We start from the raw sequence: 14,965 nt of genomic DNA, 5'->3' as shown, positions 1-14,965 counted from the left end.
TGGAGAAGATGAGTGCGTGTTAAGAGTCTGAACACTGAACTGTTGAGTGCCTGTTGCCTAGTGACTATTGAGACTGTGGGACCAGTGCTGCTAAACACTTCTGGATTAACAGACAGCAAAGCATTTTGTGATCACCCACCAGCATGCCATATTTGATGATGAGCTTCATCAGGTCCTCCTCAATGGTGGCCAGGAAGGTCTCGCTTGGGTGCTCCATCAGAGGCACCACCAGCTCCAGGATCTTGGCCACATTGCAGATCACCACAAAGTCATTCTGAGTCTGAGTGGAGAAAGAAAGAAGTTGAGAACACAAGTTCACGCTCACACATACATGTGCATGCAGCATCCAACCACTAGGTGGCAGCAGAGAGCTAATGTTGAGAGAGGCGCTACTTGGATTTCAGTCCAAGGCCATGCCATGTATCTCAGCACAATACAATTAACAGATACCAAACCACCAAAAGCTACAAATCAGCAACACCCCCCTCTCTGCTATCTCTGACCACTATGCTCACCACAGAGACAAACTAGTTTGACTTGTGCCACAGTAAGCCCTGTACCTAAACTCACACGAACCGCCAACAGTGCTGTAGTCCCTGGCCAACTGCCAAATAAAGACCGCCTGATTTTCATGCCTGAGATTTCAGGTATGTGCCCACAAGGAGGGTTTTGAAGGTGAAAGTGTAGTGAGGTAGAGTGAGTTCGCTTGGCTGCTTACATTGCACTTGGAGGTCAGGTACGGCTGCATGGTCATGGCGTGCTTGACCATCAGCTGCGCTCGGATCTTGCTGAACAGGTAGAGCGTGGTGATGCAGGACACCAGACGGTTCGAGTTCACCGCCTTATTCTCATTGTCTGAGGAGAGACACACATGCACGTTTTAAAATCTGTAAAATCTGTAAAAACACAACGTGCCCCCCTGAACAACCACATTCCAACAATCTTCAAGGATGACAATGAGGCTACAACACCTCTTCTGACAATTTAACCTAATTATTTAACAATGTTCATTTAACGTTAAAACCCTTCTCAAAGATACATCACAGAAAAAGAATGGAACCGGAGTGATGAAGGGGTGGTAAGAAGGTACTGCACCTGCGAGAGACTCCTCATACTTGAGGATGTGCTCCACCAGATTGTCCACCAGCTGAACACACGCTTTTCGCGCCGGCTTGTAGGAGGCGTCCTCCTCTACCTTCAGCAACTGTAGATGCACACACACACACACACACACACACACACACAAAGCATTAAAAGAGCCACAGAGCTAATAGCTATTGTGGTCAAGGCTATATAAATAAGGACAGGACATATTACTTTTTTTGCACATTCTTTTTATTTTTTCCCACAATCATACTTAAAGTGATGAGGCAATTTACCAAGCACAGTCTCTGTTTAAGACTTTATATGTCAGTGTTAGCTTTCATTTATGTAGCCACATTACGTGTTGCTGTATTCATTTACTTGTCAAAAGGGAATTACAATCATAGTGAGGCGACACACAAAAACACAAACAACTTAGACCACTCAGAACCATTTAAAAACATCTTCACAGATGCAGAAATCAGAAACTTACATTTTGAAGCAGCTGCTCGAACCAGTCATAACCCGTATCTTTGCACGCTGATACCTATACAAAGGGAGAATGGAGCAAATCAGCCTCGTCAAATATCCACGGACACTGGTCACAAGCCCTCCATGTGGAACCACGGTGGGCAAACAGATGTAAACAGCTGGAACTCTCTTTATGTAATCAGACGTCACTCACCACATCAGTGATGTTGAGGATCTTCCTGGTCATGGCCTCTTTGTCGTTATTCGGCGTCGGCGTGAACCAGAGCTTCTGGAATGTTTCGTTCACAAGTTTCTGCAGAGGGGGGGCGGATTGCAAAAAAAACGATCACTACTAACAGCAGCATGCATTCAGCGGTCCAACAGCATTAACTCAGGAAACACCTGCAACCTCATGAAAACCTCAAGTTCAAACTGCAGCTGTGAGTGTGTGTGTTTGTGTGAGAGAGTGTGAGTGTGTGAGAAAGATAGGGAGAGGTACCAACCTTAATGCCCTCTTCGTCGTTTACCCTGCGGATCATCTTCACACACATCTCCGTGATCTTGCTGAAGGTGGGCTGCTCTAGGCAAATGTCTCTCAGGATCTTAATTACCCTTTTCCTCACACTTATGCCCGTGTCCTGCGTACACACACACACACACACACACACACACACACACACATTTAGTATTTAGAATAACAGCCACATCCTCCATATGATCCCACTCCCACCAGGTGAGATCAAATACAGCATAATATTATATGAACAGTATTCACAACCAGGAAGAGACAATCATGTTATAAAAAAATACAATTAAAGTGTAATAAGCACCTGACAACACAGAACTGTGATATTACATGTTTCACCTCTGCCAGTACCAATAAAACTGACTGTAAAAAACTCAATCTTTAATAGTCCTGGCACTGAGTAGCACTACCTGTGCTTACGCTTCTCCACCCCTAGATGGCAGTGTGGTACTGAGTAGATCACCTGAAGTGAACTTTCATACTCAGATTGAACCCTCGTCTGGATGGTGACGTCCTTGGGAGTCTGCACAGCTGATGCTTGTTGGGATTCTTTGGGCCACTGAAATGACTGTGCATGAAGCACAGCTCACCAGTCTAACCTGACACCTGACTGTTTAGACGCCGCCACTCCAGTTCCAACAACGCCTACTCTAACCACCGATGCCTCACGCTATCGGAAGGACCTGCACTCTCATCAGTTGCAATCAAATAAAGACGAGGAACCAAAATAACAGCAGATATGACTAATTATGGTTGTGCGAAAGTACTTTCTCGTAAAACACAATAAAGCCTGACAAGTAGAAAGTGAATGGGCATATATGAATCCTCAAGAGAAATTTGACTTTGTAAGTTGACAAGTCACCTGGCAGAACCCTCACATTCTCAGTGCCACTTTGTCTGATCAATCAGCATGGGATTGACTTCCACCTGCGGGGTTAAGTGGCAAGCTACGCCATGACATTACATTGCTGGCTGTAGTTACACAAAACTTTCAATGAGCATGCCCTGGTGGTGCTCTTGTCAGCTGGGGTCAGAGGTGAGATTATGTTTTTTAGGAGAGAGGTCAAAAGGTCACGGCACTCTCACCAGTATCCTCTCGATGAGCATGTCGTAGTACTGCTCGGTGAGCTGAGGCCGGCACAGCACGAAGCGCCCCAGCAGCTCCACGGCCGCCTCGCGCACGCTGGTGGAGTTGTCCATGAGACGACAGTGCACCCCGCGCTGCATGTCCGACTGCAGGGGGAGGCAGAACACACACACACATGGTCAAGAGACACGTCGCACACACATATGCATCTGCATGTCCGACTGCAGGGGGAGGCAGAACACACACACATGGTCAAGAGACACGTCGCACACACATATGCATCTGCATGGGAGAGCCAAGTCTGAAACTCGCTCAGAAAAACCACACTGCTAACCACAAACACCTTGCACCTCGCCCCCACACACACAAATAGTGTGCCATAGTGAGAAACACACCTTCCACCCCCAAAGGAAGGACTCTACACACACACATGCTGCACTTCAATGCAGAAGAAAAGGCACACGATCAGATACTCTACACAAAGATGGAGACAGGGCAGGGACTGCACACACAACCTCAAGGTGGATCATACCAACATAGAAAGTAAAACACACAATTTAAATAGACAACTTATTTCCTGAGGACAGACCCCCCTCCCCCACCCCCCCACTAAGAGGTTCAGTAAAAGACCCTCTGTGTTGAACTTTAGCAGTAGTAACCACAGCACACCACAGCAGCTCACTCACCCTTGCAAGAATGCTGGGATCGGCTGCCACCACCTCCGACAGACACTTCATGGCTTTGGTCCGCACTGCGATGGCACTCTCCCCCAACACTCTCAGAATCTGCACAGGGACAACAGAGGAGCGGGCATCAGAATCAGAATCAGAATCAGAATCAGAATGAGAATCAGAATGAGAATGAGAATCAGAATCAGAATCTGCACAGGGACAACAGAGGAGCGGGCATCAGAATCAGAATCAGAATCAGAATCAGAATGAGAATCAGAATCAGAATCAGAATCTGCACAGGGACAACAGAGGAGCGGGCTTGGTGTCGGCTCTGAAGGGAACTCTAATGGCTGCTTGGACAGTTCAGTCATACGACTACCGAAATGAGCTCCAACCCACCTGTGTTAAATAAATATCAAAGCTCTGCGCAAACGGCCTCATGGAGGCCAAATATCTGACGATCAGGCAGGCGTCTTGATAGTCAACAGTGTCCGAGTTCATCCTGCAGAAAGAGACCAGGAGAGAGGGGGAGACGGAACAAGCGTTAAATAACATCATTACTAACAGTAATGAGCTGACTGCAGAGGAGGGGTGGTGGGGGGGTGTAGGTGTAGGTGTAGACGTTGATTAAGAGGCCTGATAGGATGCAGAGAGGGCAGGCTGAACGCGTGCGTACTTGAGTTGGGTGAACTGCGCGGGCAGGCTCTTGACGATGGCGCGCAGGAACTTCTTGCGCAGCTCGGCGCGCTGCATGATCTCGCCCGTGGTCTCCAGCTCGCGGGCGTGGTGCTGGCTGTCCGAGTCGTCCTCCTTCTGGTTCTTCATGGCCTTCTCGCACTCTGTGGTGGTGTCACGGAACCACTGCGCGATGTAGAACTTACGAGCGAACTGGAAGGGGGGGGGGGGGGAAGGAAGAGAGGGAGAAGAGGAAGAGAGACAGCAGAAAAGAAAAGAGAGAGAGATGCAGAGGGAAAGCGGGGGTGAGGAAGAGACCGTTAGTGCAATCTTCACTCTCTAAGAACAGAACTGAGAATTGACCACATCCCAGAGTTCAGCCCGTGTCTCCTGGCTCTCTCTGGAGCAGTGAGCGTGGCTGACTATGCCCTGGCTGACTCACCACTAACGAGGGGTCGTTCTCCGAGTTCTCGTCCAGGTAGTCCAGCAGAGCCTTCTGGAGCTGCTGAGTCTCATCGCTGCCTGAGGCCTAACAGACAGAGAGCACAAGATCAGGGCTAGCTGAAGAGAGGCAACAACACACTCACCAACAACCATCAAAAACCACTATGGTTCCCAACAACATAGACCGTCAACATTTGATTTGCAGCTAGCTCACTACTTCATTTTGGTTTTTAAACTTTTCATGAGCCATTTACCTAAGCCACAATGGCTGGTTTGATTTGCTGGGCCTACCCACAATGGAAATGCCTAATAATTACATTTCAGCCAAGGCAGGAGAAGCATTCAGCCAAACACACAAACTGAAGTAAAGGTATGTCTACCTCCCGCAGAATTCGGTCGATGGACTTCTGGTCCATCGAGCTGGTGACGGCATCCTTGCGCAGGCGAGCGGCCACTGTGCCCAGGTAGTCCAGCGAGGCCACGCGCAGAGCCATCTCCGTCTGCTTATTACTGAACTGGTGCACCTGAGACACAGCAGGACGGCGCAAACGTGAACTTGTGACAACAATAACAGAGAGAGTTACCACAGAGAAAGTTTTGACAGGCAAAGAATTTGAGCGATAAAGCCTCAAAACAAAGATCAGCGAGAGAAAGACAATCACAAACATACTACAGTGAGTTAGTGAACTGTTTGTTGGACACTAGTAGGTTTGACCTGTGCGACCCCTGTGAGGTCAGAGGTCAGAATCTCACCAGCAGACGTCCCAGGAGGCTGAGCAGCAGCTCTGCGGCTGGCCACTCCGGCTTGTTGACCGTGGAGAGGAGATCCTGGACGAAGTTCTCAAAAAGCGGCCGGTAGTCCTCCTCCCCTTGCTTACTGCCACACCTGAGAACGAGGGAGAGAAAGAGAAGAGGAAAGAAAGGATGAGGAGAGAAGAGAAGAGCACAAAAGGGTCAGCATTTTACAGGGTCTTGTGAAGGTCTTCGATGAGGTCTTCGATGATATTTGCGGCGACCCATTGACCTACTTTTTGAGGAATACAGAGAGAAAGTTCTGTGCAGTCCTCATCGCCGTCTCATACGAGTTTGTAATCAGGAGATCTTGATCCATCTGAAAGATGACAACAGAAAATTCAAGATGTCTTCATATTCATATCTGATGGGCAAGTACTCCAGCAATCATGACAAAGAGCCAGGCAAGTTCTGAGGGACACTCTGGGTGACTAGCTAGCTATACTTTTAGATGTGAATACCTTTATATACCTGATATGAACCTTACTATGATGATCCTCTTTTGTTGATGGCAGTATTGTTAGCTAGGCTTCATATTGTATTACCTTCGCTAATGCTACGCCATAACCAGTACTTCTTCCCAGACAGTGTTTTGGTGTGTCGTTAAGCTAAGCACTTCCTCTGTCCCAGTAATGGAGCCTCTGGGCTGTCCTCTCACCTTCTTGTCGTACTCATCGTCGTGGTCTTTCTGTGAGGGCAGGTGCACCACGCACTGGATGAGCTGCAGCACCAGAGCAGTCACCATCTGGATGAACATGGGCTCCCCGTCCACGTCGCTGCTGTTCAGCCTGACAACGCACACGAGCGCGCCCACACACACACGTTAAGAGTGACACAGACACGCTGTGACAGCACCAAATAATAAACTCCACAGCCCCAAACGGCACCGCTTTAAGTCTCAAGCTGTCGGTTTCCGTGGAAGCCACAGAAGCCCTGAAGAAGCTAAACCTGCCATTATCAACTCTCCACCAAATACAGCCGTCCTGACGTATTCATAGGCCAAAAACCAAAATACACCAAGACACCATGGCTGGGTACCACACAAACAAGGCTGACTTCAGTCAACAACAAACAATGCTGACTTCAGTCAGTTTATTGTGGCACAACGACACACAGCAACACACACGTGCATATTAGGTGGCGACACAGCGTACACACACACACACACACACACACACACACACCCACCCACCCACCCACCAACCATTTTAGCTACATTATCTTTAGCTTTACTAAATAAAGCCACTCTCTTTGGGTCAGGCCCAGTCTTGGCCTTCAAACAGGGCAACAACAGCTGGCCATATCGTAAGAGTGATGAAGGAAATACCTGAAGTTCCTCAGGCTCCTCTTGCTGGTGGGCAGCCTGGCCAGCGACGTGAGGATCTCCTCCAGGATCAGCTGCCTGTGCTTCTCATACCGAGAGAACACCTGCGACACACAACCACGAGTCACTCAGGCTGACTGACAGGTAGAGCGTGTGTGTGTGTGTGTGTGTGTGTGTGTGTGTGTGTGTGTGTGTGTGTGTGTGTGTGTGTGTGTGTGTGGGGGGGGGTGTTTAAGCCAACACATTGCTTGAGGTGGTCGATGTATGAGTGTGTACGTGCAAAGTGTGTCTGGCAGTGTGGATGAGTGTGTTAAGGTGAGTGTGTGTCTGTCTTGTCTGGCAGTGTGGACGAGTGTGTTAAGGCGAGTGTGTGTCTGGCAGTGTGGATGAGTGTGTTAAGGCGAGTGTCTGTCTGGCAGTGTGGACGAGTGTGTTAAGGCGAGTGTCTGTCTGGCAGTGTGGACGAGTGTGTTAAGGCGAGTGTCTAAGTGAAACGGTGTATGTGCATCTGTGTGTGTTAAGGCGAGTGTGTGTGTAAGTGAAACGGTGTGGACGAGTGTGTTAAGGCGAGTGTGTGTCTGTCTGTCTGGCAGTGTGGACGAGTGTGTTAAGGCGAGTGTGTGTCTGTCTGGCAGTGTGGACGAGTGTGTTAAGGCGAGTGTGTGTAAGTGAAACGGTGTATGTGCACTCACCGCAGTCACCAGCTTGATGGCAAACAGCTGCAGCTCACTCACATTCTCCACAAAGAATGGCGTGATACCCATAGAGGACACCTGGAGGAGCGCAGCAGAGAAGGGGTTAACGGGCGGAGGGAGAAACAAGGGCATCCTAACTCTGGGCATCAAGCACAGCAACTCACCTGCAGAATGGTGGTGTCCGTCAACAGCTGGATCTCCAGGAGCTCAGCGATCTTGCTGACGATGTCACAGACTTTGTGGTAGAGCAGGACTATGACCCTCTGCTTGTGATTGGAACATTTAGCACGCTTGGCTTTGGAGCTCATTAAACCACCTGTTAGACAGAACACACAGAGTTGGGTTTCAACTAAACTGTGACATTATCCATGAGCCACATCAGATCAAATATCATAAAGAGCAGTCCAATCGTGACCAAGCAGTGAGTTTCTCAAAAAAGTAACCATAAAGCAAACACCGCTCTATTAGAATCTCACAGATGGGTGTGTTTACAACTCATAGAACATCAGATTGGAATGGTGATGGGCAGGGGTGTTTGACTTACTTCCATGTGGATCCACGCGGTACACGGGGTCGTACTGGGGGTAGAGCGTGTTTTGCAGGTGGAACTTCGTGTACTGCAGCACTCGCTCGATCACGTCCTCGATGTAAACGGCCTTGGGCATGCGCGTTGATGTCATGATGTTGAGCGCCGTCAAGCACGCATCGGCTGACTTGGTGACCCGCTCCATGATGAGGTCACGCCAGAGACGCTCTTCATCCTCATCATTGTCCTGAACAGGGAAAAGATACTTAGTCCAATGACCACGTGGACCTACAAACTCCAAAGCTAACGCTACATGCACACCAGTCACATGGGACGTCAAGGTTAAAGTTCAAATATTTGGCAGACGATGTGAAGACCATGCCTAGGAATACACTGAAGGGAAAGGAAAGGGCACTCACGTGATTCATCAATGTTGAGAGTTTGGATCCATCCTGAATGTTCTTCTCCAAGATGTTCAAGACCTTCACGAGCTTGTCAGTTGGAAGCTGGGGATCACAAACAACAACAGTCAGAAAAACCCATTCTTCTAGTGCCAGCTAATCATCTCAGGAACTTGCCAAATGTCTGTATGTCCTACCCTGAAAGTGACGCCCATGGCCTTGATCTTGGCTGACTCGCTGCCCAGCTCACTGAGCTGGTGTTTGCCAAGGATGAGCTCCTGAGGGATCTCGTCGTCGTCTGCGGTCAAAGACGACAAAATAGCTGAAGCATTTACACTACAAGACAAGACCAGCTGATGTTCTCAGGAGGAGCTCTGTCCTGATTTACTCTAACACAGGCAGCACATAGGGTGAATGGCACCTATATCATCGAGAGTCAAACAGGTAACAGTACCTAATGCTGTGAAATCCACATCTTCCAGGTTTTCCAGAATATTGTCCACATTGGCAGAGAACTTCTTAAACGTGGAGGAGTCCATCATTTCTGTCAAGCAACAAAGGAGACCCCATTAAGTCACATGTTGTCTCACTGTAATAAAAAGATGGAAGAAGAGCGAGGTTGTTGCGTTTACCTTCTGAAGTGAGCTTCGGTTCGTACGCCTTCCTCTTCTTCTGCTTCTCCTTCTTCTTCAACTTTCTGGCAACTGAATGGGAAAGAAGATAAACATTTGACCTTTCCCTGTCCAATTTCTTCTGGATTCATCAAATATTACAACTTTCCCAAAGACAAAATAAAACCTAAATGAAACCCCATGGAATTTCAATGCGATGGCAGAATGAATGATGTCAGAGTCCCAACATAGCAAGGGTTGTGTCCCCCTTGCCTCTACAAACTATGCTTACAAGTTGTAAATAAGCTCCATGATCACTGATACTATCTACAAAGTGTTCTGCGGACTATTTAGAAGTACACCCTGCAGCTTCGGTTAACACGGCCTCGCTGTACTCACCGTCACTTATGCTGGGCGGGGGTGACTCCTCCTCTGACTCCTCTGGAGTTCGGTCCTTCTGCCGGCTGCGCCGATGCTCGCCGGAACCCCGTCGCTCGCGCTGTTCACGCAGGGGCTCACTTTTTTCCTCGGTCTCCCATGCCTTATCCCGTTCCCGCTTACTCCGTTTCCTCGAGGCTGCAAAGAACACAGAGTCAGACATGATGGATAGAGAAACCTCTGAGGGAGATGACAACTGCTGAAAAAAGCGTCTGAAAAATGACATGAATTTCATGACATGACACAATACACATGAAGACAGCGATGAAAAGAGAGAGACAAAGATGGAGATGAGGAAGACTTTCAGTTGGTGCCAATCTCCTCTGCGTTCTCAGAGAGGAGAGGATGAAGATGGGGTACACATACACAGCCAGAGATCAAGATGGAGATGATGAAGAGCAGGGCTACTCACGCTCGGTGAAGGCCTCGGTCTCCTCTTCAGAGCTTGCCTCGGCGTACTTGGGCTTATCATTGACAGTGCTGCGCCTGCGCTTGTTCATCTTGACCCGCTCGCACAGAGGCATGGTGGATTCGATCTCGGCCATCAGTTGAGGCGGCAGCTCCCGTAGGACACTCTGATCGTAAGACGCTGCTCAGGGAGAAGAAACAGGTCTGTCATCCCTCAAAAGATAGATTAGTTCTCAAACTTTAAACAACATGAAATTCACAGACTTTCAGACAAAACAAGCACATCTTTACAGCTGTTTTTTTTTTTTTAACCTCAGGTCAATGTCTATGAGCACTTCGCACATTTTCAACTTTACAAAAAAGAAAAAAAAGAATTTAAGCAACTTCAAGAACTTTCAAGGACTGTGACAACCCTTGTGACAAACTGCAGCAGGGCGCAGGTCAAATTCAGTTTAGTTGTCCGTACATACTAAAGCTCCACCTATGCCCTAAGCCCTCTACAGGTAATTAAGCCTTTTAAAAGTCTGAGCGGTGACTTCAATTCTGTCTCTTATTTACTGACAGTTTCAAGGCATTTCATAAGTAATTAAATGGCAGATATATTAGTGTATATATATAGTAATATTCACCATGTTAATGTCTATAAACCACAAAAATAAGAGATACATTCTAGAAGAACGAGGATTGATTTTTTACTTTGTCAGTTATTATTTGCAGATGACCCCATGCCTGACCTTGTTCAATAACTGTCATCCAAAAAAACATAACCCAAAAAACCTGGCACATGAAGAATGTGTTTCTCTACAGTCTAACAGTGATGACAGAAAAAGCTAAGGGAGAATCCAGCCTGTTGCACGACAGGAATTAGGAATTTATAAGACCCCTTAGGCCTCATCAAAATGTCAACGTAAAAGCTTTTCTAAATGACTGGAACAATCATGGAGTGGTGCTGTTTTCTTCAAATCAAACAGCAGGAAACCCAAGCAGAGCAGAGGAAAGGAAAGGCTACTTTACCTTTTGAGGATTTCCCTAAGGGTGGCCTGCTCTTGCTCTTGCGGATGATCTTCTGCACCTCGTCCAGGGAGAGTTTCTGCAGCACCACCACAGGTTTCGCCCCCTTTTTTAGGTCCTTTTCAAGGCCTGGGCTTGGGCCTGGGCCTGGGCCTGGGCCTGGGCTTGGACCTGGGCCTGGGGCTTTGTCTTTCTCTTTCTCTTTCTCTTTGTCTTTGTCTGGGCCGATGCGCTCCAGCTTTATGCGGGGCTCACTCCAGCCCTCAGCCTTCTGAAGGTCCGCGATCACTTTCCCTTCCTTGTCCCGCTTCAGCTTGGGAATCACAAAGTTCTTCAGTGCTCCAGACTTCCCGCCCAGCAGGAATGGTGGGAATTCGCCGGTGGGTTTGGTGTCAGGGACGGGCTGCTTGTGGGTGTCCGGGCGGTTTCTGCCCGAGTCGCCGCCTCCGCTGCGTCGCTCGCCGTCTTTCGCACCAGGCCGGTCGGGGCGAGGGCGGCTGCCGTCTCGTTCCGGTTTGACCCGGGGGCTGTCGCCCTTTTCTCGCCGCTGCTCTGGGGTTTGCCGGTCTCGTCCTTCGCCGTCCGGTCTTGACCGTCTGTCTTTCTCGCGCTCCCGGTCCCGCCGTTCGTGTCGGTCTGAGGACTTTGGGGTCTCGGGCCGGCGGACACGAGAGGAGTCACCATCACGCTCTTTCTCTTTGTCTCGTTCTTTGTCTCGATCCCGGTCTCGGTGTCGGTCCTCTCGATGTCCGTCACGTGCCGAGTCCGTTTTCCGTGGGGTGTCAGAGCGGTTCTTGCCGTCAGGCTTGCCGTCGTGCCTGTGCTTCGACCCGTCGGGTCTCCGCTCAGAGCTGACCTTGGCCGACTCTCGGTCTCTTTCCCGCTCGTGCCGTCCGTCCTGCTTGTGCCTGGGCATCTCGGCATGACCGTCGGGACCAGGTTTCTGCGGTGTGTCTGCGCGCTGCTTTATCACCTCCGGCCGCCCGTCCGCCTTCTGCACCTCGCCGTCTGTCTTTGAACGCATGCGCAGGACCCCCGCAGGCTCCGCCCCCTCCTCGGGCCACCGCTGCGCCTCCAGAGCAGGAACAGGCGTGGCCACAGGCTCCAGCTGCCCCTCCCCCCGGCCGGCCTGCTGCAGGTCGATGCTAACCATTAGGGCCAGGCGATTTGCCCCGTTGCTGGCGGCGCTGGCCTCCTGGGGTGCCAGTTTGTGCCCTGCACTGCCGCCCCCGGCCATCCCCGGGCCCCCAGTGGCCCCTGCAGTTCCCCCGGCCCCAGGCTCCTGAGGGTAGGAGTCCTGCTTCCGCTTCTTCAGTGGCTTATCTGTGGGAGTAAAAAGGGACAGGTACATCAGGAGCAGAACTCAAAGCTGTCTAACTATGCAGTTTACAGTCAAATATGGCCACCATAATAACAGTAATATGTAATGGTAATCTGTCCACAAATACTTGTTCAGTGTCAGTTTGCGTACCTTTGTCCTGGACCTCTTTGGAGCAGCGTTCCCGCTCGATGGCCGACTCCCGCTCGATCCTCTCGATCTCGGCCAGCGCGTCCATCTCCGCCTCGTCGTACGGCGTCCCGCTGCCCCCCGTCATCATCCGGCCCGGCACCGCGCCCGTGTTCTGAAGCACCGGCACCTGCTGGTACCCCGACTGCTCCCCGCCACTCAGGCAGTGCACCGGGCCCAGTCTCTGCGCGGGGTCCTGGGGGCCGCCACGGAACGGTTGCAGGCTGTTAAAGGGCAGATCGCCCTCAGTGTCCGAGCCGTGCTCCGCCCCCGGGAGGAGTTCGGCGTTGCCAGACGGAGGTTCCGACTCGCCGGACTTGACCCGCGACAGCTTGAGCGTGAGCTTGGTCGAGTCTTTGGAGGGCGGGCTGACGATGTCGTACATGGCGGGGGCGTTCTTGGGATCGCCCGCCACCTCGTCTTTCACCAGCTTCTTCAGCTTCTTGCGGTGCTCGGGCGAGTCCAGCAGCATCTCGGCGGCGGCGGCTGCATCGCGGGGGGACGTGTAAGGGGGCGGCGACTGGAGGATGAGTGGCGGCCGTGACCCAGCTGAAACAGACATGGAAATGCTCAATAAGCACACGGAGATTACACACAGTTCTATGCCTAGAGTTATAACAGCTGTATGGAAACCGCTTTACACACACTAATCATCTCAGCCTTAGATGAGATCAAGACGTACCTTTTGGGGTGCCTTCACTCCCGGCAGGAGAGCAGACAGGCGATCTGACAGGGTACGAGGTGTTTCTCATGGAGGGGTCGCTTTCCTGGGGAAACATCGACCTGTTAGACACCACAGAGCCTTGCCCTGCCTCGGGAACATCACTAGACAGATGCTAGCAAAACCTCTGACTGAGTTTTAAAGTACACACTTAGTGTAGTTAAGCATGGTAATCAAAGGTGACATGCAGTTCAACAGGTGTCAGGCGTCAGTAGTATCTGCAGTAGGGTTGGGAATACCTTCCATCTACTAGGGTGCTAGACATGGTTGTGAATAGTGACATGTCCCCTGTGTTTGGAGGATTAGGTGGACTAATGTGCGGTGTTGGCTCCAGCAGTAAACATAGTCAAGTGTGATAGCCGAGTGGTGTGGTAGGCTTACCCCGCTGCCCATGGGTCGATGCACCATGCCCATGTAATCTTCACTTGAGTTGTGATTGGCTGAGTTGCTGGCCATCTGACCCGAGACTTTACTGTCATGTATGTTCCTCATGCCCCCAGGCACCATGGGACTGGCCACTGACACTATGACAAAACACATGTACGGTTAGCCTCCTGCATCCACACACACTCACATACATACAAACACCTGCTTCTTTAGACTCATCTAACTGCTCAGTTAGACTATAAAGCATAGTCCAGATGTATTTGAATAGAGAACCAAGTGTACCCATAACACAAAACGATGAGATACATTTACAAGATGCCAGGCTGGCTGTCAGAGGACTTACAAGTACCTTGCTGGATCTGTTGGTGTTGGGAGTAGCTGGGGGGATGCGAGTACTGCATGTACCCTGCGGGACTCGTGGGGGCATAGGGGCTGGGCACTGGGCTCCCCTGTTGGGGCAGGAACCTGCTCCCCGTGCCCGTCTGTGGGGGAACGAAGCGACTGGGGACACAGGAGCAGACACAGTCAACATTCAGGTCACTAAACTCACAATCAAAGCTGTCCCGATCTCACAATGTCAACAACAGCACGACTTCAACGTGCAAAGATTCCAAAATGCCACCTTACCTGGAAGGACTGTGTGAAATAGTGGTTTGCTGGTAGTTTGTTGATGCCGGGCTTCCGTGCATGGAATTTTGGGACATCTTATACTGTGAGACCATTTGCTGTTGCTGCATGATACCTTTATAACAAAAGTCAGAAATATAAATTACAGCTGAACAAACAACTGGTTTGTTGTTGACCTCAGCTAAAGACGGACTCCCAAAAACGAAGAGCAGTCACAACAGAGAGAATACCACTATTCTTACTGTTATTTTTAAAAGAGGCCTGTTACAGTGACACGTCGAGCGCCCAGCTTACACTTGATATCACACCTTCATATGAACAGCAGACACTTGATATCACACCTTCATATGAACAGCAGACAAACTCTGCAGCGGTTTGAGGAACTGGGCAGAGAGTGTGTGGCTGGCTGTGACTCGTCATGACAACGATGGTCACTACCCCAGACAGCCTCATCATATACTGCTGTACTTATCTTTCCACCTACAGCATTACAACATGCCCTTCACCTTAAGTGCAAAACTCTCACAATCAAACACATACAATTAGAGAGGGTCTTTCAG

At 50.0% G+C, this 14,965-nt stretch overlaps 1 protein-coding gene across 5 annotated transcripts in view; it reads right to left on the bottom strand.

Annotated features, from left to right (window-relative positions):
- nipblb (NIPBL cohesin loading factor b) overlaps window positions 1-14,965 on the bottom strand; it is a 42,684-nt gene that overhangs the window by 7,181 nt on the left and 20,538 nt on the right. For 4 of the 5 annotated variants that reach the window (XM_031558505.2, XM_012819713.3, XM_031558507.1 and 1 more), the window contains 31 exons: window positions 14,406-14,520; window positions 14,122-14,279; window positions 13,773-13,915; window positions 13,353-13,437; window positions 12,635-13,219; window positions 11,167-12,486; window positions 10,157-10,333; window positions 9,706-9,882; window positions 9,328-9,399; window positions 9,150-9,239; window positions 8,893-8,993; window positions 8,714-8,800; window positions 8,313-8,541; window positions 7,933-8,084; window positions 7,766-7,846; window positions 7,077-7,177; window positions 6,408-6,537; window positions 5,986-6,068; window positions 5,711-5,843; window positions 5,338-5,481; window positions 4,956-5,042; window positions 4,515-4,726; window positions 4,238-4,340; window positions 3,854-3,952; window positions 3,167-3,313; window positions 2,058-2,192; window positions 1,769-1,867; window positions 1,577-1,630; window positions 1,096-1,204; window positions 719-855; window positions 140-280 (listed from right to left, as the gene is read on the bottom strand). In XM_031558505.2, the coding sequence (XP_031414365.1) occupies window positions 140-280; window positions 719-855; window positions 1,096-1,204; window positions 1,577-1,630; window positions 1,769-1,867; window positions 2,058-2,192; window positions 3,167-3,313; window positions 3,854-3,952; window positions 4,238-4,340; window positions 4,515-4,726; window positions 4,956-5,042; window positions 5,338-5,481; window positions 5,711-5,843; window positions 5,986-6,068; window positions 6,408-6,537; window positions 7,077-7,177; window positions 7,766-7,846; window positions 7,933-8,084; window positions 8,313-8,541; window positions 8,714-8,800; window positions 8,893-8,993; window positions 9,150-9,239; window positions 9,328-9,399; window positions 9,706-9,882; window positions 10,157-10,333; window positions 11,167-12,486; window positions 12,635-13,219; window positions 13,353-13,437; window positions 13,773-13,915; window positions 14,122-14,279; window positions 14,406-14,520 (5,486 nt within the window). The remainder of the gene's footprint in view (window positions 1-139; window positions 281-718; window positions 856-1,095; window positions 1,205-1,576; window positions 1,631-1,768; window positions 1,868-2,057; window positions 2,193-3,166; window positions 3,314-3,853; window positions 3,953-4,237; window positions 4,341-4,514; window positions 4,727-4,955; window positions 5,043-5,337; window positions 5,482-5,710; window positions 5,844-5,985; window positions 6,069-6,407; window positions 6,538-7,076; window positions 7,178-7,765; window positions 7,847-7,932; window positions 8,085-8,312; window positions 8,542-8,713; window positions 8,801-8,892; window positions 8,994-9,149; window positions 9,240-9,327; window positions 9,400-9,705; window positions 9,883-10,156; window positions 10,334-11,166; window positions 12,487-12,634; window positions 13,220-13,352; window positions 13,438-13,772; window positions 13,916-14,121; window positions 14,280-14,405; window positions 14,521-14,965) is intronic. The other variant, XM_012819714.3, reaches the window with a different exon arrangement.

The sequence above is a fragment of the Clupea harengus genome, chromosome 21, assembly GCF_900700415.2.
Source record: "Clupea harengus chromosome 21, Ch_v2.0.2, whole genome shotgun sequence".
NCBI lineage: Eukaryota > Metazoa > Chordata > Actinopteri > Clupeiformes > Clupeidae > Clupea > Clupea harengus.
This window is presented reverse-complemented; position numbering and strand designations above follow the sequence as displayed.